The 21,820-nt window shown below is 48.4% G+C and overlaps 1 protein-coding gene across 1 annotated transcript in view; it reads right to left on the bottom strand.

The window, feature by feature from the left end:
* The window catches only part of LOC132808007 (zinc finger protein 585A-like), a 102,999-nt gene that overhangs the window by 41,670 nt on the left and 39,509 nt on the right, over positions 1-21,820 (bottom strand). The window contains exon 3 of the mRNA XM_060821896.1: positions 8,220-9,251. Within this exon, the coding sequence (XP_060677879.1) occupies positions 8,220-9,251 (1,032 nt within the window). The remainder of the gene's footprint in view (positions 1-8,219; positions 9,252-21,820) is intronic.

The raw sequence follows: 21,820 nt of genomic DNA, 5'->3' as shown, positions 1-21,820 counted from the left end.
ACTACTATGGGTCTGGAGTCACGTGTAGGCCAGACCGGGTAAAGGATGCAGCTGGGACGACTGCTCTAATAACTGCTCAAGTCTTCCCTAAAAAAGAACTGAGTGAATCAGATGGGGGTTTTCTTCCACCCCCACCCCACCGACAATGGTTTCACCGTTAGATTCTGAACTCCAGATTTCTGACCAAATTCCAATTCCACCATCTGTCGCGGTGGGAATCGAACTCGGGAGCCACTGGAACTGGGTTGTTAGTCCAGTTGGTAAAGACACTCGGCCGTCTTTCTTTCAATCCCCCTGCAATGCCACGTGATCCCGCTGGGAGGTCAGCAAGGAGGCGGCCTGGGTAAAGGCCTTCCCGCCTTAAGGGCCTCTTCCCCATGTGGATCCACTGGTGGGTCTGGAGGTTGGAGGAATCGCTGAAGTCCTTCCCGCAGTCAGGGCAGGGGAACGGCCTCTCCCCAGTGTGACTGCGCCAATGAGTCTCCAGGGCAGATGGGAAACAAGCCTTTCCCACAGTCGCCACACTTCCATGGTGTCTCCACGGGGCGGGATTCCCCGGGATTCTCCATGGCCGAAGCTTCAGCCCCACACAAACGCATGTGGGGCTTCTCTCCACCGTGAATTCCTCTTTCCAAACCGTATAGCTGTTACACGCTCCTCACTCAGTGCACTGCAACGGTAGGGTCTCTCATCCAGTCCCACTGATGCTGAAAACGTACCCAAATAGGAACCAAAAAGCTTTGCTCCTTCTCACAGAATCATAGTTGAAAACTGTTGCGGTCCCAATGGATTGAATGACTGTCAGACATGGACGTCAAAGTACAGACTGCAGACGCTGGAGACTCAGTTAGTGCAGTGCTGGAAAAGCACAGCAGGTCAGGCAGCATCCGAGGAGCAGGAGAGTCAACGTTTTGGGCATTAGGCCTTCATCTGTTGATTTTGAAACTTAGATCTTCAGATCCTGAAATGTAAAAAGAGATTACAAAAGGTCATCACTGTCAGTGCAGGGTAGAAATTCTGAACAAGGAATTCTGCGGAAAGTTCTTTTCTTTTGTCATTCCACAAAATTGAAAGCACCATCCCACTCTCTCTCCCCCTCTGTTCTCACTCTGATCTAACTAATTCCCCTGAAGGTGCTGATTCAGGATCTTCCAGGGGCAGAAAAGCAAAAACGTCAAGACTGACATCTCTCTGAATTTTGGATAACTCCACCTGGAAGTTAATATCTTTCACAACACTGGGATACTGCTGAGAGGTGAGGAGGACTGATTTCGGGAAGCAAAAAAAAATGAGTTTGTGCCAATCCCTTCCCTTCAGAGAATCCCCAGAGTGTGAAAGCAGGCCACTCAGCTCCACGAATCCATACCGACCCTCTGAAGGGTAACAGACCCACACTTATTCCCCTACCCCTATTGCTCAACTTTTACTCCCTGATTAATGCACCTAACCTGCACATCTCTGGGCACGGTCAATCCATTCTAACCTGGACAAAGTTAAAAATCACACCACCAGGTGAGTGTTCAACAGGTTTATTTGGAAGCACTCACTTTCAGAGCGCTGATCCTTCAGGTAGTTGTGGAGAATAAGATCATAGGACACAACTTATAGAAAAACATTGTCGTGTCCTGCCACTGAAATGATATATTGAACAAACCTGGATTGTCAAGTCTTTCATCTTTTAGACTGGGTTGCAGCTATCATTCACATGTAAATCCCAGACCTTCCTGCAAGGCACCTTATCAAGATAACTCGCGGTTTTACCGCAAAATGTGACATCTCAGTTCACACAATGCATTAAAGGTGTGAGGTCAGAGTCTGTCTGTGTCCCAGTCTTGAGTCAGACTGGTTCTATTTCCAAAGTGGAATTTACAAAATATTACATGGATTGACTGCTTACAGATTGTGTATTTTTTGAGCAAAATAGAATGTATCTGCAAATATCATTCTGCAAATACAAATAGAGCCCTATTTCTGGTTTACTTCCTAATGAATAAACATTAAACGCGAGCACCTATTTATTTCTCATGTTGTTTCATTTTTCTTGTTTGATTCCCTGCTGTGACTACACTGTGCCTGGATGGTTCACAGGCTGGGAGATTGTGGGTTGGGACTTGATTGACTGAATGTTTTATTGTCCCAGAAGGTGTAAAGGGAGGGGGTGGGGGGGGTCAAAGCTTCAACAGAAATCCAGCAGAGCTGAGAACAGACCGACATCCACATGCCTTTTAAATGTTGTGATTGTGCCAGTCTCCACCACTTCTTCTGGCAGTTCGTGCCATACATGCACCAACCTCTGTGTGAAAAGATTGCCCCTCAGACCCCTGTTAAATCATTCTGCTCTCACCTCAAACATATGCCTTCTAGTTTTCTTGGACTCCCCTACCCTGGGGAAAAGACCTTCGGTTTCCCCCCACTATCCATGCCCATTACAAAGGTCCATAAGTTTACCCCTCAGCCTCTGATGCTCCATGGAAAATGTCCCTGGCCTATTCAGCCTCTCCCTATAGCTCAAATCTTTTCTGACCCCTTTCAAAGTTTCATAACATCTTTCCTACAGCAGGGAGACCAGAACTGAACGCAGTATTCCAAAATTGGCTTAACCAACATCCTGGACAGCCACAACATGACCTCCCAACTCATCTACTCGATGCTCTGACCAATAAAGGCCATCCTACCAAATGCCTCATTCACTATCCTGTCTACCTGAGACTCCACTGTCAAGGAACTATGGACCCTGCCCTCCAAGGTCTCTTTGTTCTGCAACACTCCCCTTAACTGTGTCACTCCTGCCAGGATTGCTTGACCAAAATGCAACAACTCACATTTCTCAAAATTTAATTCCATCTACCACACTTTGGCCCATCCGATCAATTCTAATTTATAGCGATCTCACTTTTCTCTCTCATTCTCTAGAAGCTGAAAATCTCCATCCCACACAGTCTCCCTCCATTCTCAGTTTACTGACCCTAATCCCTGCTGTACCTCATCCTGAAGGGTCTGGTTCATACTGATTCATAGGCCCACACTCGGCGGGGAGTGGTGGGTGGTGGGTGTCGGGGGGGGGGGAGGGAGGGGAGTGGTGGGTGTCGGTGGGGAGTGGTGGGTGGTGGGTGTCGGGGGGGGGAGAGGAGTGGTGGGTGGTGGGTGTCGGGGGGGAAGTGGTGGGTGTCGGGTGTGGGGGGAGGTCTAAATGAAACCTACATAATCCTGAACAGCCCAGACAGAGTGGATGTTGCGAAGATGTTTCCATTGGTAGGACAGACTCAGACCAGAGGCACAGCCTTAGAGTAAAGGGAAGTCCTTTTAGAAAGGAGAAACTTCTTCAGCCAGAGAGCGGTGAATCTGTGGAATCTATTTCCATAGAAGGCTGTGGAGGCCAGGTCACTGGGGACATTTAAAACTGAGACAGATAGATTCTTGAGTATCAAGGGGATCGAGGGTTACGGGGAGAATGGGGTTGAGAAACCGAGCAGCCACGATTGAATGGGGTGATTAGATCTGATGGACTAAATGGCCTAATTTCTGCTCCTCTGATTTAGGGTCTCTTGTTGTCCTGGACACAGAGTGAGAGAGTTGGGAGCAAGACTAGGCCATTCGGTCTTTCGAGTCTGCACCAGCATTGAACAATTCATAACTGGATAGGAATATACCTACAGCTAGGTGGATAGGGCTGGGACTTTTTTCACTGGAACACATGAGGTTGAGAGGTGACCTTAAAAGAGGTTCATAAAATCCTGAGGAGGGGAGATGAGGTGAACCGCAGGTGTCCTTTCCCTAGGATGGGGGTTTCAAGATTAGGGAGCAAATGAGGAAGGTGAGTGGAGAAAGATTTTCAAAAGACTGGAGTAGCGCCTTTTTTTTTTGAGAGTAGTTTGTGTGTGGAATCAATGTCCAGACACGGTGGTGGATGTAGGTACAGTAACAAGGTTTAAAAGACATTTGGATAAGGACATGAATAGGAAAGGGTCAGAGGGATATGGGCCAAATACACACAGGTGGGACTAGTTTAGTTTGTGAACACAGTCAGCACGGTTTAGTTGGACTGAAGGGTCTGTTTCTGTGTTGTCTGACTCTGGAACTGTTCTAAACTGGTCTTAAAACCATTTTCTTGCTTCCTCCATAAACATCCACTTCTTTCTTGTTCAAAAATCAGATTAACTCAGCCTTGTATTTATTCAAATGACCCCCTAACTGCAGGATGACATTCCCATTTCTGAACTCAATTCCTCTTGCTAACACACCACTTGCCTTGCTCATTGCCTGCTGCTCCTGTCTGACAACTGGCACAGAAGGACGCTGATGCCCCTCGGAACATCCATGCATCATTCCTGATGAAGGGCTTGTGCCCAAAACTTTGACTGTCCTACTGCTCGGGTACACCTTGAATGAATCTACCGTCCCTACCTCTGCTGGCAATGCGTTCCAGGCACCTATACCCTCTGAGTAATGTACTTTCTGTGTGCATCTCCAACATGATGTCCCAACTCCTGTACTCAGCATGTGAACAATGAAGGCAAGTGTGCTGAACACCTTCTTCACCCCTGTCTACCAGTGAGGTAACTGCCACGAACAATGAACCTGAACACCTCCAGGTCTCTGTTCTACAACATGACCCAGGGCCCTACCATTACCTGTTCAAGTCTTGCCCTCCTTTGTTTTAGCAAAATGCAACCCCTCACTTATATCCATACCTCTCTCACACACACGCTCTCTCTCAGACATACACATACACCACCCCCTCAACAAACACACCCTCTCGCAGGTTCATACTCCATCACAATCACACTTTATCAAGCAGGCACACATGTAAATACACACTCACAGCACACAGTCTTAAACACAAACTCACACACACACACACACACACTTCCCTGATGAAGGGCGCTTCCCTGAAACGTCAATTTTCCTGCTCCTTGGATGCTGCCTGACTTGCTGCAGCACCACACTCTCGATCCTAAACTTATTACCCTCTAGTTCTGGACTGCCCCATCCAAAGGAAAATACCACGTCTATTTACCCTATCCATGCCCCTCATGATGATATAAAAGTGTACAAGGTCCTCAGACTCTGGCAAGCTACAGAAAACAGTCCCAACCTGAACTTCTGTCTCTCCTCACCCGGGTAACCAAGACACATACCTGAGGTCGCAAAGTCTGCTCCCTCTCTGGATTCACTCCAGCTGCTACAAGTGAGCCTGCTCCGTGATTCATTAAGATCATGGCTGATCTATCCATCGTTTCATCTTCTCCTCCCTGCACTGTCACAAGAAACAGCACAAGGTTTAATAAAAACAGTGAGGGGTAAACAGCACAAGGATTAATAAAAACAGTGAGGGGTAAACAGCACAAGGATTAATCAAAACAGTGAGGGGAAAACAGCACAAGCGCCAGTAAAAGCAGATGGAAAGTGAGTGTAAAATGTCACTATGACAGGACAGGCCCCACATTCCTTCCCCCCTCCCCCCAACCTGCCTCACCTTTCACCTCCCGGGCCCAGTACCTTCCAGGTGGCCCCATAGTTGACACAGGGGCCGCCCCACGACCAGTAGAACTCCACCACCCAGGCGCCCGACGAGTTTAGATTAGAGTGTAGGTCATAGGCAGAATTCGCCGTGCTAAGTTACCCATAGTGACCAGGGATGTACAGGCTAGGGTGGATTGGCCATGGGAAGTACAGAGTAAGGGGTTGGGTATTGGTGGGATCCTGTTCAGAGGGCCAGAATGAAATAGATGGGTTGAATGGCCTGCTCCCACATTGTCGGAATTCGAGACCCTCCCCACAAAGAGGCATTTTATCTGCATCTATCCTGTCAAGCCCCTTTCAGAATTCTGCCGGTTTCAATAGAGGTATACAGCACAGAAACAGACACTTCGGTCCAATTCGTCCATGCCCACCACGATTCCAAACTAAACCAGTCTCACTTGCCTGCATTTGGCCCATTTCCCTCTAAACCTTTCTATTCATGTACCCATCCAAATGCTGTTTCAATGTTGTCACTGTACCTGCATCGACCACATCCTCAGCAAGTTCATTCCACATGTAAATCACCCTCTTTCAAATCGTTGCCCCTCCGGTTCCTTTTAAATCTCTCTCCTCATATTTAAAAAAAGTCCCCTAGTTTTGAGTTCCCCTACGCTAAGCAAGAGCCATTTTCTATTCACCTTCCCTCCACTCCTCATGATTTTATCAATCTCAATGAGGTCAACCCCCAACCTCCTGTGCTCCAGTGAATAAAGTCCCAGCCTCTCCTTATAACTCAAACCCTCCAGTCCTTAGAACATCCTGGTAAATCTTTATTAAACCCTCTCTAATAGTATTCTTCCTATTACAGGGCCACCAGAACTGTACTCAGTACTCTGAAAGTGGCCTCACCAACATGCTGTACAACCTCAACATGATGTCCCAACCCCTCTCCTCAGTGGTGTGAACAATGAAGGCAATGTTGCAAAATGCCACCTTAACCACCCTGTCGAGCAGTGATGCAACCTCCAAAGAACTATGTACCTGAACACCGCCACCCCCCACCTCCATGTCTATCTGTTCTCTAACATGACTCATGGCCCAACCATTATCTGTACAAGTCCTTGTTTTACCAAAAATGCAACCTCTTGCTTTTATTAAGCCTCTCTCTCACACACATACTCTATCTCTCAGACAGACACACACACACACACACACAGCTCTCAACACTCTCTCACACTCACAGCCTCATACTCCATCACACTCTCACTTTCCCAAGCATGCACAACACACTTCTGTGCACACTCACAGACAAACTCACATGCACACACACTCACTCTCTCATGCACACACACACACACTACTCTATGGGTTGAAATTGTATTGGCAGAATTATATTTGCAGATACATTCAATTTTGTTCAAAAAGCACACAATCTGCAGGCAGTCAATCCATGTAATATTTTACAAATTCCGACTTTGGAAACAGAACCAGTCTGATTCAAGATTGGAATATTGACAGACTCAAATCTCACACCTTTAATGCATTGTCTGAGCGGAGATATCTTTTTTTTCATAAAACCTTATGTCATCTCAAGAACATTGTTACATATTAATGAACCAAAGCCCGCACCCATTCTAAGAGATGAAGACTATCTAAGTTTGTTCAATATATCAGTTGCATGACACTGATCTTTTGATATAAGTTCTGTGTCTTGTGACGCTGTTCCATGAGGCAAGATGGTACAGATGAGGCGATAGAGAATTACAGATCACCGAGGAAGGATTGAAAGAGAGAGTTAAGAAGAGCAAAGAGAGGACACGAACAGTCTTAGGCAAATAGAATAAAGGAGAACCCTAAAGCTTCCCATAGGCATGTGAGGAATAAAAGGTTGATTAGGGTAGGAATAGGGCCAGTCAAAGACAGAAGTAGGAAGTGGAGTGTGGACACTGTAGAGATCGGAGAGGTGCTAAATGAACATTTCTCATCGGTTTTCACTCAGGAAAAGAATGAGGTACGAGATATTAGACCCAAAAGTATCGAGGTTAGTTACACACAGGTGTTATCAATTCGAGAAGGAGTGAAAGTAGACAAGTCCCTGGGCTGGATGGGATTTATCCGAGGATTCTCTGGGAAGCTGGGGAGGAGATAGCAGGGCCTTTGGCTTTGATATTTGAGTCGTCATTGTCTACGGGTTTAGTACCTGAGGACTGGAGAATTGCAAATGTTGTGCCCTTATTCAAGAGAGGGCATAACTACAAATTGAGGGGTGATAGCTTTAAGACAGATGTCAGAGGCAAGTTCTTTATACAGAGAGTGGTAAGGGCGTGGAATGCCCTACCTGCTGAGGTAGTCAACTCAGCCACATTAGGGAGATTTAAACAATCCTTAGATAAGCGCATGGTTGATTTTGGGATAGTGTAGGGGGACAAGCTGATAATAATTCACAGGTCAGCACAACATCGAGGGCCAAAGGGCCTGTTCTGCCCTGGATTGTTCTATGTTCTAAACGTAGTGCAGGAGGCTGAAAGAAATGAGCAGCTTTAAAACAAAAACTTCTTGGAGCTCAAAGCTTTCAATGAGAGTCTGAGCCCGGTGGGAAGTTCAGGTAACCTTTATTGCAACCCAACTTTGTTACAGCTTCAGATCCCCCCAGGAAAAAGGCAGAGAAAAAGTAGTTGCTTTTTGAACAGCTCAAGGTGAAATTGCACACACCACACCTCCCCTGTCGATAATGGGACTCGGCCGTCACTCCTTCAATCCCCCTGCGATGGCACATGAACTCGCTGGTGGCTCCGGAGGTGGGAGGAGCGGGTGAAGCCCTTCCCGCATTCAGGGCAGCTGAAGGGCCTCTCCCCGGTGTGGATCCGCTGGTGGGTCAGCAGGGTGGAGGAAACACGAAAGGCCTTCCCACACTCGGGGCAGCTGAAGGGCCTCTCCCCGGTGTGGATCCGCTGGTGGCTCTGCAGGTGGGAGGAGCGGGTGAAGCCCTTCCCACACTGAGGGCAGGTGTACGGTCTCTCCCCCGTGTGGACACGCTGGTGGGTCAGCAGGTGGGAGGAACTGCTGAAGGCCTTCCCGCACTGAGAGCAGGTAAAGGGCCTCTCCTCTGTGTGGACCCGCTGATGCCTCATCAGGGAGGAGTTGTTGGTAAAGGCCTTCCCACACTCGGGGCAGCTGAAGGGCCTCTCCCCGGTGTGGATCCGCTGGTGCCTGAGCAGGGTGGAGGAGCAGATGAAGCCCTTCCCGCACTGAGGGCAGGTGAACGGCCTTTCCCCCGCGTGGAAACGCAGGTGGGTCCGCAGGGTGGAGGAATACCTGAAGGCCTTCCCACACTCTGGGCAGCTGAACGGCCTCTCTCCTGTGTGGACCCGCTGGTGGGCCAACAGGGCAGAGAAAAATATGAAGGCCTTCCCACAATCTGGGCAGCTGATGGGTTTTTCCCCCGTGTGGCTCCGCTGGTGGGCCAGCAGGTGGGAGTAATCTCTGAAGGCCTTCCCGCAGTCGGTGCAGGGGAATGGCCTCTCCCCGGTGTGACTGCGCCGATGAGTCTCCAGGGCAGACGGGACACGGAAGCCTTTCCCACAGTCACCACACTTCCACGGTTTCTCCACAGGGCGGGATTCCTCGGGTTTCTCCATGGCCACAGCTTCAGCTGCACACAAACACGTGTAGAGCCCCTCCCTGCCGTGAAATCCCCTTCGCTGGCCGTATAACTGTTTCAGGCTCCACACACAGTGCGCTCCAACAGTGGGGTCTCTCGTCCAGTCCCACTGATGCTGAAAACGTCCTCAAACAGGAACCAAAAAGCATTGATCCCTCTCACAGAAATCACAGTCAAAAATTGTTGTGTTCCCGATGGATTGAGTGACTGTCAGACATTGACATCAAAGTGAGGACTGCAGACGCTGGAGAGTCAGTCAAACAATGTGGCGCTGGAAAAGCGCAGCAGGTTAGGCAGCGTCCGAGGAGCAGGAGAGTCAATGTTTCGGGCATAAGCCCTTCATCCGTTGATTTTGAAACTTCAGTCTTCAGATTTTCAAATACTCTGCAAAAAGAGATACAAAAGTCATCACTATCAGTGCAGGGTAGAAATTCAGAACAAGCAACTCTACTTTCTGTGGAACATTCTTTTGTTATTCCACAAAATTGAAAGCACCATCCCACTCTCCCTTCCCCTCTGTTCTCACTCTGCTCTAACTAATTCTCCTGAAGGTGCTGATTCAGGATCTTACAGGGGCAGAAAAAGCAAAAACATCAAGCCTGACATCTCTCTGAATTTTGGATGCCTCCACCTGAAAGTTAATATCTTTCACAACACTGGGATCCTGCTGAGAGTGAGCAGGTCTGATTTTGGGAAGCAAAACAAAGTGTCAATTCAGGGTGAACCTGCAATGCAGCTTCTTGAGGAAGGACCAGACACAAAATGGTTAACGACCCCAGGAAGGTGGGAGCAAAATGAGACATCAAGGCATTAACACCGACACACTTCAGTCACACTCTTCTGCTCCCAGTCAGGGCAAAACATGCTCTGAAAGTCCAGCCTTCACAACCACACTTCTGCTTTCACTGAGGACAATTAGAGTCATACAGCACAGAAACAGACACTTTGGCCCAACCTGCCCAGATATCCTAAATTAATCTAGTCACATTTGCCATCACTTAGCCCCTATAATAGGCCGGGTGCTGGCAGCTGGGACTAAATTGGATTGGCTATCTTGTCAGCAAGGACGAGTTGGATCGAAGGGTCTGTTTCCATGCTGTAGATCTCGATGACTCCAGTCACATTTGTCACCACTTGGCCTCTCTCTGTCTGAACCCTTTGTATTCATCCGCCCATCCAGATGCTTTTTAACTGTAGGAATTGGACCAGCCCCCTCCCACTTCCTCTGGCAGCTCATTCCATATACGCACCACACTCTCCATGAAAAAGTTGACCCTGAGGTCTCTTTTCCATCTCCCCATTGCCCTCACCCTGAACCTATGACCCTCCAGTTCAGGACTCCACAATTCCAAGGGAAAGACCTTGTCTATTTACCCTATCCATGCCTCTCATGAAATTAGAAATGTCTCAGGCTCTGGCGCGAGAAGGAGAGGCACCATCCTTCCGTTCCTCCTCACCCGGGTAATTAAGACACATACCTGAGTTTGCAGCATCTGCTCCCTCCTTGGATTCATTCTAGTTGCCACAAGTGAACATATTTCCACCCCCCCACGCCCACTTGCTCCCAGGATGAAGAATTGCCCAGAGGGAGGGGGTTCATGCAAACTGACAGGGCCACTTCCACGTTGTGATGCCTTCAATGGGTCGGGGGTGGGGTAGGGAATGGGAGAAGGGGCGAGAGGAAGGGGTGCGGTGCGGTCGGCTGGCTGGCCATCCCACACTGCCCTGCACAGTTTGCGGGAATTCCTTCCCTTCACAGAATCCCCACAGTGTGGAAGCAGGCCACTCGGCCCGACGAGTCCACACTGACCCTCCGAAGGGTAACCCACCCACACCCATTCCCCTACACCTGTTGCTCTACTCCCTGACTATCACACCTCACCTGCACGTCCCTGGGCACGATGGGTAATTTAGCATAGCAATTCCCCCCTAACCTGGACAAAGTTAAAAATCACACAACACCAGGTTACAGTCCATCAGGTTTATTTAGAAGCACTAGCTTTTGGAGTGCTGTTCCTTCGTCAAGTGGTTGTGGAGAATAAGATCATAAGACACAGAATTTATAGAAAAACATGACAGTGTCCTGCCACTGAAATGATACATTGAACAAACCTGGATTGTTAAGTCTTTCATCTTTACAAATGGGTTGCAGATATCAGTAAAATGCAAATCCCAGAACTTCCTGGAAAGCACCTTATCAAGTGAACTTAAAGTTTTATTACGAAAAGTGACATTTCTGCTCAGCTCTGCAAATGTTCATTCACTCCCGCGGGGGTGTGTGTGTGTGTGTGTGTGTGTGCACATGAGAGAGAAAATGTCTATTTCCATCCTGTATATCTCTCTGTCTATTTGAGAACAGATGCCTTACTTCTGTTGACGTAAATATTGTTGTAAATCATAGCTGGGTTCTCATAGATAGATGCAAGGGAGAGAGAATTCCTCAAGTAGGATAGTATAAGAATCCTGGGAGACCCCCATTTCTCATTTACTTCCTAATGAATAAACATTAAACAACAGCTCCTATTTCTTACAAATTTGGTTTCATTTTTCTTCTTTGATTCCCTGCTAAGATTTAAGGGAGACAAAATTCCCCTGAGAATCCTGGGGGAGCCCTATTTCTGGTTTACTTTCTCATGAACAAACATTAAACACGAGCACCTATTCATTTCTAATTTGGTTTCATTTTTCTTGTTTGATTCCCTGCTGTGACTACACTGTACCTGGATGGTTGACAGGCTGGGAGATTGTGGGTTGGGGCTTGATTGACTGAATGCTTTATTGTTCCAGAAGGTGTAGAAGGGGACAAAGCTTCAGCAGAAATCCAGCAGAGCTGAGCACAGACCGACATACTCCTTGGGAACAGGGAGATCAACAGAGGACAGAGAAACCAGGACCTGAAATCTGAGCTGACACCAGACTACCCCGTGCTCAGTGCTTTGATTAGCAGTGCCAACCCTCTACCTTAACCAAGCTTCCCATTAGACAACACCCTCAATATACAGGATCTAATCCTTGCCATCCTGAAGCCATGTCTCTGTGAGGAGTCTCAGACCATAATTCTTCACTTCAATGTGTGCAGTCAATTCATTCACTTTTGTCACAATGCAGCACATATTCAGACTCACCATTTTTAGTTTCAATTTTTGTGATCTTTTTGATTGCTGGTACATTTACTCTCCTTGTCCCTTTCTCTGATGTTCATTTTCCACATCACCTCACTGCTCATCGGCCTTGGTTTGGATTGGCCATGCTAAATTGCCTTTCATGACAACGGATGTGCAGGTTAGGTGGGTTAACCATGGGAAATGCAGGGTTACACAGTTACATAGCAATAAAAGTAGGAGAAGGCCATTTGGCCCGTCCAACCTGCTCTGTCATTCATTAAGATCATGGCTGATCTATTCATCATCTGAGATCCTCCTCCTTGCATTGTCCCAACTACCCTTAATTCCCTCACCATTGCAAAAACCCATCCAACTGTGTCTTGAATATACTTAACAAAGCTGCGTCTCCTGCTTCCTTGGGCAGAGAATTCTATAGATTCACTACTGTCCAGGAAAAGCAGTTCCTCCTCATCTCTGTCCTAAATTTACTCCTCCTAATCTTGAGCCTGGTTTCATTCACCAGTAGAAATGACTCAATAAGTAGAGCTTCATCCCCACATTGCAAAGAATTCCCACTTTGCACCAAAACCTGGGATTTACTCACTCACTCAGTTGCTGTCTCACAAATGCAAGATTTAATTGTAGCTTCTTCTGCTCCCATTAAGGGCAAAACATCTTTGAAAGCTGCTCTGAAACTCCAGCCTTCACAATCACACTTCTGCTCTCACTGAAGATGATTAGAGTCATATAGAACGGAATCAGACCCTTTGTCCATCCAAACATCATTCCTGATGAAGTGCTCGGGACTGAACTGTCGACTCTCCTGGTCCTCAGATGCTGCCTGACCTACCACCTTTTCCAGCGCCACATTTTGACTCTAATCTCCAACATTTGCAGTTCTCACTTTCTCCACATCCCAAAGTATCACCATTTAAACAATAAACCGCCTTTATGCTTTTTTTTCATAGCAAAGGCTATAACTTCACATTGTGGTACTGCATTTGCCACGTGTTTGCAAATTGTCATCTTCTCTACTTCGGGGAGACCGAGAGTAAACTTGGGGAACGGTTTGGTGAGCATCACAGCTGGGTCTGGAGAGGCCATCCTGACCTCCCAGTCACCATCCATTTTAATTCCCCTTCCCACTCCCTTTCTGACAAAAATATCTTAGGCTTCCTCTATTGTCACGACAAACCACCTGCAAATTGGGGGAACAACACCCCATCTTCCGCCTGGGCAGCCGACAGCCTGCAGGACTCAACATCGAGTTCTCCAATTTCAAATAACCTCCCTTTCCATCCCCCGACTCCCTCCTCAGCCCGGTGCCCCTCATTTCCACTCCTTCCTGCCACCAACCTGATTTCTTCCCCCCATTGACTAATCAGGCCGTACCCTCTCCCTGTCTTCACCTATCCCCACTTTAGCCCCAGCCCGAGCCCCAGCCCCTGCCTCAGCACCCACCTCCAGTCCTGAAGAAGGGTTCCACCCGAAACATCAACTTCTCCACTTCCTGATGCTGCCTGGTTTGCTGGGTCCTTCCAGCCTCCTGTCTGTCTATTTTGCCAATTGAGACACAGACCTCGACCACGTTTCCAGAGTCTGTCCTCCCCCTGGGTTCACCCCCTTTCCCTTCAGTTGCTGCAAGTCAACAATTGAACTCCGGAAAGAAGTAGAAATGGCAAAGGGGGCGAGAAAAGAGAGTGCCGTACTCACAGATCTTAGACAGAGGAAGGGGTTTGCAGTCTGGGTGAAGCTCAATGTGGATTCAGAAAGAGAGGAGCAGGAGGAGCACCTTCAGAAACTCATGGTCCAACTTCCGCATTCAGACAATGGGATGGCTCTGATTGGCAGGAGGATCAATTTCGTTCCGGTCCTCCACGGTTCCCTATTGGACCATCAAAGGAAGGTCGGGCGCCTTTTTTTTGCGGAACGCGATGAGCATCCCCAGAGTTTTGCTGACACCGATAAGCATGCGTACTGCGTTAATGACACCAGGAAACATGCGCAGTATGCTCACTGGGGATGCTGGTGTTCCTGTCAGATTTTAAGAGTCCAAATGCCAACAGGAAAAAAGGGGTCGAGCTACAATTTGTTTTTCCCTGTAATTAGACATTGTATTGTTTTTGCATTCTGTCTGGCTGCTCAACTTCTGTATGTCTTTTCCACACGTTGGGTGGCGAGTCCGGAACTGGAGGGCATGGGTTTAGGGTGAAAGGGGGATGGTTTCTGAGGGGTAACCTGTTTACACAGACGGTGGTGCGTGTCAGCCAGAGGAAGTGGTGGAGGCTAGTACAATGATAATATTCAAAATGTATCTGGATGGGGATATGAATAGGACAGATTCAGAGGAATAAGGGGCCAAATGCTGGCAAATGGTTCACTAGATTAATTTAGGATATCTGGTCGGCATACACCGAAGGGTATGTTTCTGTGCGCTGTGACATTATTTCTAGATAGTTGGAACAACTTCACAAGACAAAGACTAGACCATTCACCCCTTACATTCAAGATCAGAGTGGTGCTGGAAATGCACAGCAGGTCAGGCAGCATCCAAGGAGCAGGAAAATCGACATTTCAGACAAAAGTCTCGAATGCTGCCTGACCGGCTGTGCTTTTCCAGCACCACTCTAATCTTGACTCTCATCTGCAGTCCTCACTTTCGCCCATTCACCCCTTCCAGCCTGTCCTGAGCAGTGGCCTGACTGTGCTGATTTCAGTGAAAGTTTCAGATGGATTTCAGCAGCTCTTTAAAAAAAAACTTGAACGTGCTTTCTGGCGTTAACGGTGTTTCTGAAGATATCATTTTAGGTATTCTCAATTTTGAAGATCAGCCATTTCTCACCCCTCCGGACTCCCAGGTAGAGTCATCGCGACCCATTCTCTCTCTTTCTCTCTCTCTCTGTCTGTCTTTTGAAGGGCTTGATACAGAGGTCAAAGATGGTTCGAGGCTCGAGAAAGGATGGGTGGGGTGTGGTGTGGGCTGGGGAGGAAAGAGACAGAATGGATGGGGGACAGAGAGAGAGAGAAAATGGAGGGGGTAGAGTGAAACTGTGGCGGGGGGGGACAGAGAGAGAGAATGAGTGGGGTTGATAGAGAGATTGAGCGGGGGAGAGAGAGTGGGCGTGGCGGAGAAGTGGGCGATGGCACAGGGCAGGGTGACACTAGGCACACGGATACACAAGATGGTCACTGAGCCATCAGTTGGCCAAGTTGACACACAAGATGGCCGCCGGATCACAATACTGAGAGAAACAGCAGAGCAGATACAGACACTGCCTGGGGGCCACCAGAATGCCCGCACAATGGTCTCACAACCCAGGTGATTAGTTTAAGGCGGGTGGGGGAGAGAATACACATGAGTAATGAACACTGCCCGCCGAAGTGTCTGGGTCCGGCCAACACCTCTTATAGAAGTGCGAACAGCTTGATACAGACTCAATCCCAAATGCTAATAGCCAGGGCTGCAGGAATCCTCCTTCTCAGGAAGAGCAATTAGCGCCCATTACTACAACAATGGGTTTCCATTCAGACATTGAAATGGACAATGTCTTCACTGAAACTGACAACGACTGTGCGGAAATTAACAAAGGCTGTGCCTGAACTGACAATGATTGTATCAACTATCAACGATTTTGCAAGGACTACCACAAACACATCATGTTACAAAGACAAGAATCTCATCCCTGACCGATTGTATCACAAGATGGATCAAAGTTTCTTGACGTGTGCTCCGGGTGGAGAGAAGTCTCGCAGCTGACACTGTGCTGTTGGTGTCTTTCTCTCCCCGGAGCCCCGGGATTTCCTTGTGCAATAAACTCTGTCATTGAACCGCAATTCTGACTCCGAGCCTGGTGTTTTTCCCCACAGCAGGGGAGAGAGAATGGGGGTGAGGGGAGAGAGAATGGGGGTGGGGAGAGAGAATGGGGGATTGAGGAGAGAGAATGGGGGGTGGGGAGAGAGAATGGGGTGGAGGGATGGGGGAGAGAGAATGGGGGTGAGGTGCGGAGAAAGAATGGGGGGTGGAGAGAGAGAATGGGGGTGGGTGTGGAGAGAGATTGGGGGGTGGGGAGAGAGAATGGGGGGAAGGGGAGAGAGAATGAGGGAGGGGAGAGAATGGGGGTGGGGGAGAGAAAATAGGGAGGGGAGAGAGAATCGGAGAGAGGAGAGGAAATGCGAGGGTGGCAGAGGGGAGAGAGAATGGGGATGGGGGAGAGAGAATGGGGGAGGGGAGAGAGAATGGTGGGAGGGGAGAGAGAATGGGGGGAAAGGGGAGAGAGAGAAATGGGGGAAGGGGAGAGAGAATGGGGAGGGGAGAGAGAATGGGGTGGGGAGAGAAAATGGGGAGGGGGAGAGACTGAGGTGAGAGAGACTTGGGGGAAGGGAAGAGAGAATGGGGGAGGGGACAGAGAATGGGGAGGGGGAGGTGAGAGAAAATGGAGAGAGATAGAATGGGGAGAGAGAGAAAGGGGGAGAATGGACATTGGACAGAGGGTATGGTGAGAGAGAATAGTAGGGGACAGATGGTGGGGAGAGAATAGATGGAGGGGACAGAGGATGGGGAAAGAAACGACAGGGATGCAGAGGGTTGTGTGAGGGAGAATGGACAGAGTGTTCAGAGGAAAGAGAGAATGGACAATAAGCTGGGGCTGGAGAGAGAATGGACGGGGGCACTGCAATTGGCGGGGGCAATGGACAGTGAGCACTGAGGGTGGTGGGCAGAATAGATGAGGGGCTGTGAGTGGCGGGGAGAATGGATAGAGGGTGCTGGACTGGCGGGGAGAATGGACAGGAGGCACTTTGAATGGCGAGGGCTAATGGACGGGGACACTCAGAGTGGCAGGGGATAATGGATAGGGAACGCTTGAGTGGCAGGGGAGAATGGATGGGGGTGCTGTGGGTGGCAGGGGAGAAATGGCCAAGATCAAAAGGGTTCATGACAGTCAACACTTATCAGATTGTTCCTGGAACAGAAAAACTTGCACTGAAGGCTCCCAGAAGAGGGGTGTCTCATATGTATTCCTTCAATTAGTTTTGAAATATTATTGTGTATCTTAAGTGTTAAGGTATACCTGCCATATAGAGAGATGGCTGTGGTTGTTGGAGGTCACTCATCTCAGTTCCTGGACGTCTATGCAGGAATTCATAAGGTAGTGTCTTAGGCTCAATCATCTTCATCAATGACCTTCCTCCATCATAAGGTCAGAGGTGGTGATATTCCCCAATAATTGCACAATGTTCAGCACGGTTCACAACTCCTCACAAACTGAAGCAGTTCAGTTTGAAATGCAACAAGACCTTAACAATATCCAATGGGCTGATGAGTGACAAGTAACATGTATGCCATTCCAATGCCAAACAATGACTCATCCCCAAAAGAGATAATCTGACCACTGCCCCGTGATATTCAACAGTGTTACTGTCATTAAACACCCCACTATCAACATCCTTGGGGTTTACCATTGACCTGAAACTCAAATAGACTAATCACAGACACAATGGCAACAAGAGCAGGCAACAGGCCAGGGATACTGTGGCGAGTGTCTCACCTCCTGACTCCACAAACCCTGCCCATCTTCTACAAGGCACAAGTCAGCAGTGTTATGGACTACTCTCCCACCAGCTTGGATGGGGGCAGCTTCAACAACATTCAAAAAGCTTGATACCATCCAGGACAAAGCCGCCTGCTTGATTGGCCCCATCTCCACATACACCCACTCCCTCTGTCCCACTGTTAAGAAGCAGGAATGTGTTCAGTGTGTAAGATGTACCATGGAAATTCACCAAATATCCTGAGAAAATACCTTCCACACCAACAACCACTTCCATCCAGAAGGATCAGGGCAACAGATACTTGGGAACACAACCTCTTGCAAGTACCCCTCCAATCCACTCACCATCTTGACTTGGAAACATATTGCTGTTCCTTCTGTGTCCCTGGGTCTAAATCCTGGAATTCCCACCCAAAGGACATTGTGGGTCACCGTACCATTATGGATCACAGCAGTTGAAGAAGGTGGGTCACCACCACCTTCTCAAGGGGAACTAAATGCTAGCCAGCTCCACATACACCCACTCCCTCTGTCCCACTGTTAAGAAGCAGGAATGTGTTCAGTGTGTAAGATGTACCATGGAAATTCACCAAATATCCTGAGAAAATACCTTCCACACCAACAACCACTTCCATCCAGAAGGATCAGGGCAACAGATACTTGGGAACACAACCTCTTGCAAGTACCCCTCCAATCCACTCACCATCTTGACTTGGAAACATATTGCTGTTCCTTCTGTGTCCCTGGGTCTAAATCCTGGAATTCCCACCCAAAGGACATTGTGGGTCACCGTACCATTATGGATCACAGCAGTTGAAGAAGGTGGGTCACCACCACCTTCTCAAGGGGAACTAAATGCTAGCCAGCCAGCGATGCACATGTACCATGAGTAACTTTTAGTAAATGATTGAAACAGAGGGTTGGAACCCGCAAACTAAACAAAAATCGAGGTTCTCGTGGAACAGATATAGGGCTTTGATTCTGTCCTGATGTAAGGACAAATAAAGAGTGCTGCACTGACACTGAATTGGAAATAGTGTTTAGAGTTGAATGCCTGCAGTGTTTCACTCAGTGTATCAATCTAATATCGATTAAAGATTAGTTCCTGACGAAAACATCACCAACATACAACAAAAGACGTTTAAGAAGGCATATGGAACACTTGATTACATCTCTTTAATGGTTGATGTAACACCCACAATCCCATGCGATCAAGAAACCATTCTATCGGCCCTGAGCAGTGCTTATGGTGCGCATGTGTGAAATCGATCTGGGGCCCCGCCCCTCATCGCTCTGATGGACGGAGAGACGAACCTTTGGGAAACCCTGAAGGACCGGAAGGAACCTGGTCCTCCTGCCAATCAGAGCCCTCCTATTGTCTGAATGCGGATGGGTTTGACCATGAGCTTCTGAAGTTGCTGCTCCACCTCTCTCTCTGAATGAAGGTTGAGCTTTATCACCGATTGCAACTTCCTTCCTCTGTTTAACATCTGGGAATACCGCACTCTCTTTTCTCGCTCCCTTTCCCATTTCTTTTCACATCCTTGGGTTCAGCTGTTGGTTTGTAGGAGCTGAGGGAAAAAGAAAGTCAATCGAGGTGAAGGGACAGACTCTGGAAAAGGTTGGTCTAGATCTGTGCCTGTTAATGTTTGACAGGCTTTGTTTCCTGAGTTTGAGACATTTACTTGTCTGGCAAAAAAGGATGGCCTCTTGATCCATGTTGGGGATGGAAGGGGATTATGCTGTGGGTGACTTGCTCGTAGTAGTCCAATAAGTATTGGATAAGTAATCATGACACACAAACCTTGAGTTATTGACTGTTTATTCGGGAGCTCACAGGGAGAGCCAAGACAACCTAATAATCACAAGTCACTCCGATGACAAACAAATTTGTGTGATTATACAGGTCACAATCATTTAACAATTAGCAATCTGTTAATTGCAGGATATTGAGCAAACTGAGGCACTTTGCCCAGTCACGTAGTGTCTGGACAGTGTTGGTTAGAATCTGTTAAGTATACAATAGGTCCTTGCAAAGAGAAGGATATTCCCAGGGAAGGAAAGAATTTGTTTATCAGGTAGCAGTACAGCTGCAAGGCCGAGTGTCTCTGTTGAGCCTGGGAAACACAATCTTAGCCTGGGAAACAGAAGCTTTGGCAAGCAGGCACTAAGCTGAGATTGAAAGTGGTTTCCAGGTTTTTAATATGTGACAAAATGGCTGACCAGAATATAATAATTCTCCCACAATTCCTTCCTCCTTTCCTTTCACCAAATCAGGAGGTCAGTTCAGAGGAACCGGCAAAAGGAGGGATGTAGCAGACCCAGTGGGGCTTGTTGGCGATGGGGGTTTAGAGTCGCCAAGGTAACTGTCATAGTCCAGGTCACCAGGATCAGGAGAGAGAGTGTCAGTGAAACCATCCATTGGTGCGGAAATGTCAGAAATGAGAAGCGGCACAAGTTGGGAAGATGCTGGAATATTCGGCATCAGAAGGCAGCTGAAATGGGCACAGCACTGTTTCTGGAAAATAATGCCATGTGCCCGCAGAACAAAACCAGCAATGAGAAGCACAAGGCCCTGGGAGAGAGCGGTAGCCCAAGAGCCAAGCCAGCCACCCATCCATGTCCAAAGGCCCCAATGGGGAGTAGTGTCATGGAGGGAGGAGGCTGCCTTGCCAATGTGGGCGGCAATGTTAGTAATGTTGTCACTGGAGTCAGGGATGTAGGTACAGCAGTCAGAGTCGATAAGGGAACAAGTGCCTCATTTCTCGACTAACAGGGAGTCGAGGGCCATGTGACTTTGGAGAGCAATGGTGCGGACAGTGACCATCCCTGCATTGAGCAGGTCAAAGGCTGAAAATGTGGCATTGGCAATCTCTTCCAGAGTGGTAGCAATTCACTAACCCTCAACCTCAAGGTGGAGGGTAACATAGGGAGGGGAGAAGGTAGAGAAAAGGTGCTGAAAAGTTGTGAGCGCTCTCTTGATTTGTGGTTTGGAAGTCTCAAAAGGCAAAGTGTGGGAGTGGTAAAGGAAAGGGACAACATAACTTAAATCCCAGCTGCCAGTCCAGGAGGTAGGCAGCCAGGGGGAGGCCGTATGGCCACAAATGAAATCAGTGCCATTGAAGGGCAACAAATAATTGCATTGGGTTCCAATCCAAAAGGTGGGAAATGGGGAATTGATGGCAGTCTTGTTGGGAACCCTGAGGTTAAGTATGCTCCTGTCTGCAGTGGGCTGGTAAGCAGTTAAAGTAAGGAGTAGGGAGTGCAGACACTTACTGAAACCAGCCTGCCATCCTGAGGGATGCTTCCTCTTGATGCAAATACTTCCTAGATGTGGAGTCCTGGCTGTGAGATTGGTGAGGAACAGGGAGGGGGGTGTACGGGAGGGGTTGTATTTTTTCTCTTCTCTACTCCCACACTACTGCCTAACTGCGGGAGTGCTTATATTTCCCCCCCACACCCATGTTGTGTATGTGCAGGTGTGAGACACAGTGAGAGACAACAAGTGCACAAATCTTTATTCACCTTCCACAACCAGGAAGAAAGGAAACACCTGAGTGGCCAGTGACAAGCAGTGCCCCTCTCAGAGGGCAATGCTGCATGATCACATAGTGAGGGGGAGGGCAGGGATCAAATCCAAATAGAGTTGGAGGGGGAAATAATACACTCCACTCCCTGCGGTGCCCACCTCTCTCTGAACAGCCCAAAGATGTTGGTGGGCACCGCGTGCTCCTTCTCCAGAGACACCCCGGCTCTGACATACCCACAGAGGAGTGGCAGGCAGTCAGCCCTAATGACCCCCTCCACGGCCTGCTGCCTGGACTTGTTTATGGTCAGTTTGGCCAGGCCCAGGAGCAGACCCACGAGGAGATCCTGTGACCTGTCCTCCCCACTTCACACTGGGTGCCCAAACATCACAGGAGTGATAGTATTGAGGCTGGAACCAACCCTTGAATGTATCCATTGTATATCCCACTGATTGCCAGCGGAGGTGGGTATTATCCCCGTCAGAGTTTGGGGTGCTCACCCACTTAGGAAACCAG

Source organism: Hemiscyllium ocellatum (assembly GCF_020745735.1).
Source record: "Hemiscyllium ocellatum isolate sHemOce1 chromosome 27 unlocalized genomic scaffold, sHemOce1.pat.X.cur. SUPER_27_unloc_3, whole genome shotgun sequence".
NCBI classification, from domain to species: Eukaryota; Metazoa; Chordata; class Chondrichthyes; order Orectolobiformes; family Hemiscylliidae; genus Hemiscyllium; species Hemiscyllium ocellatum.
This window is presented reverse-complemented; position numbering and strand designations above follow the sequence as displayed.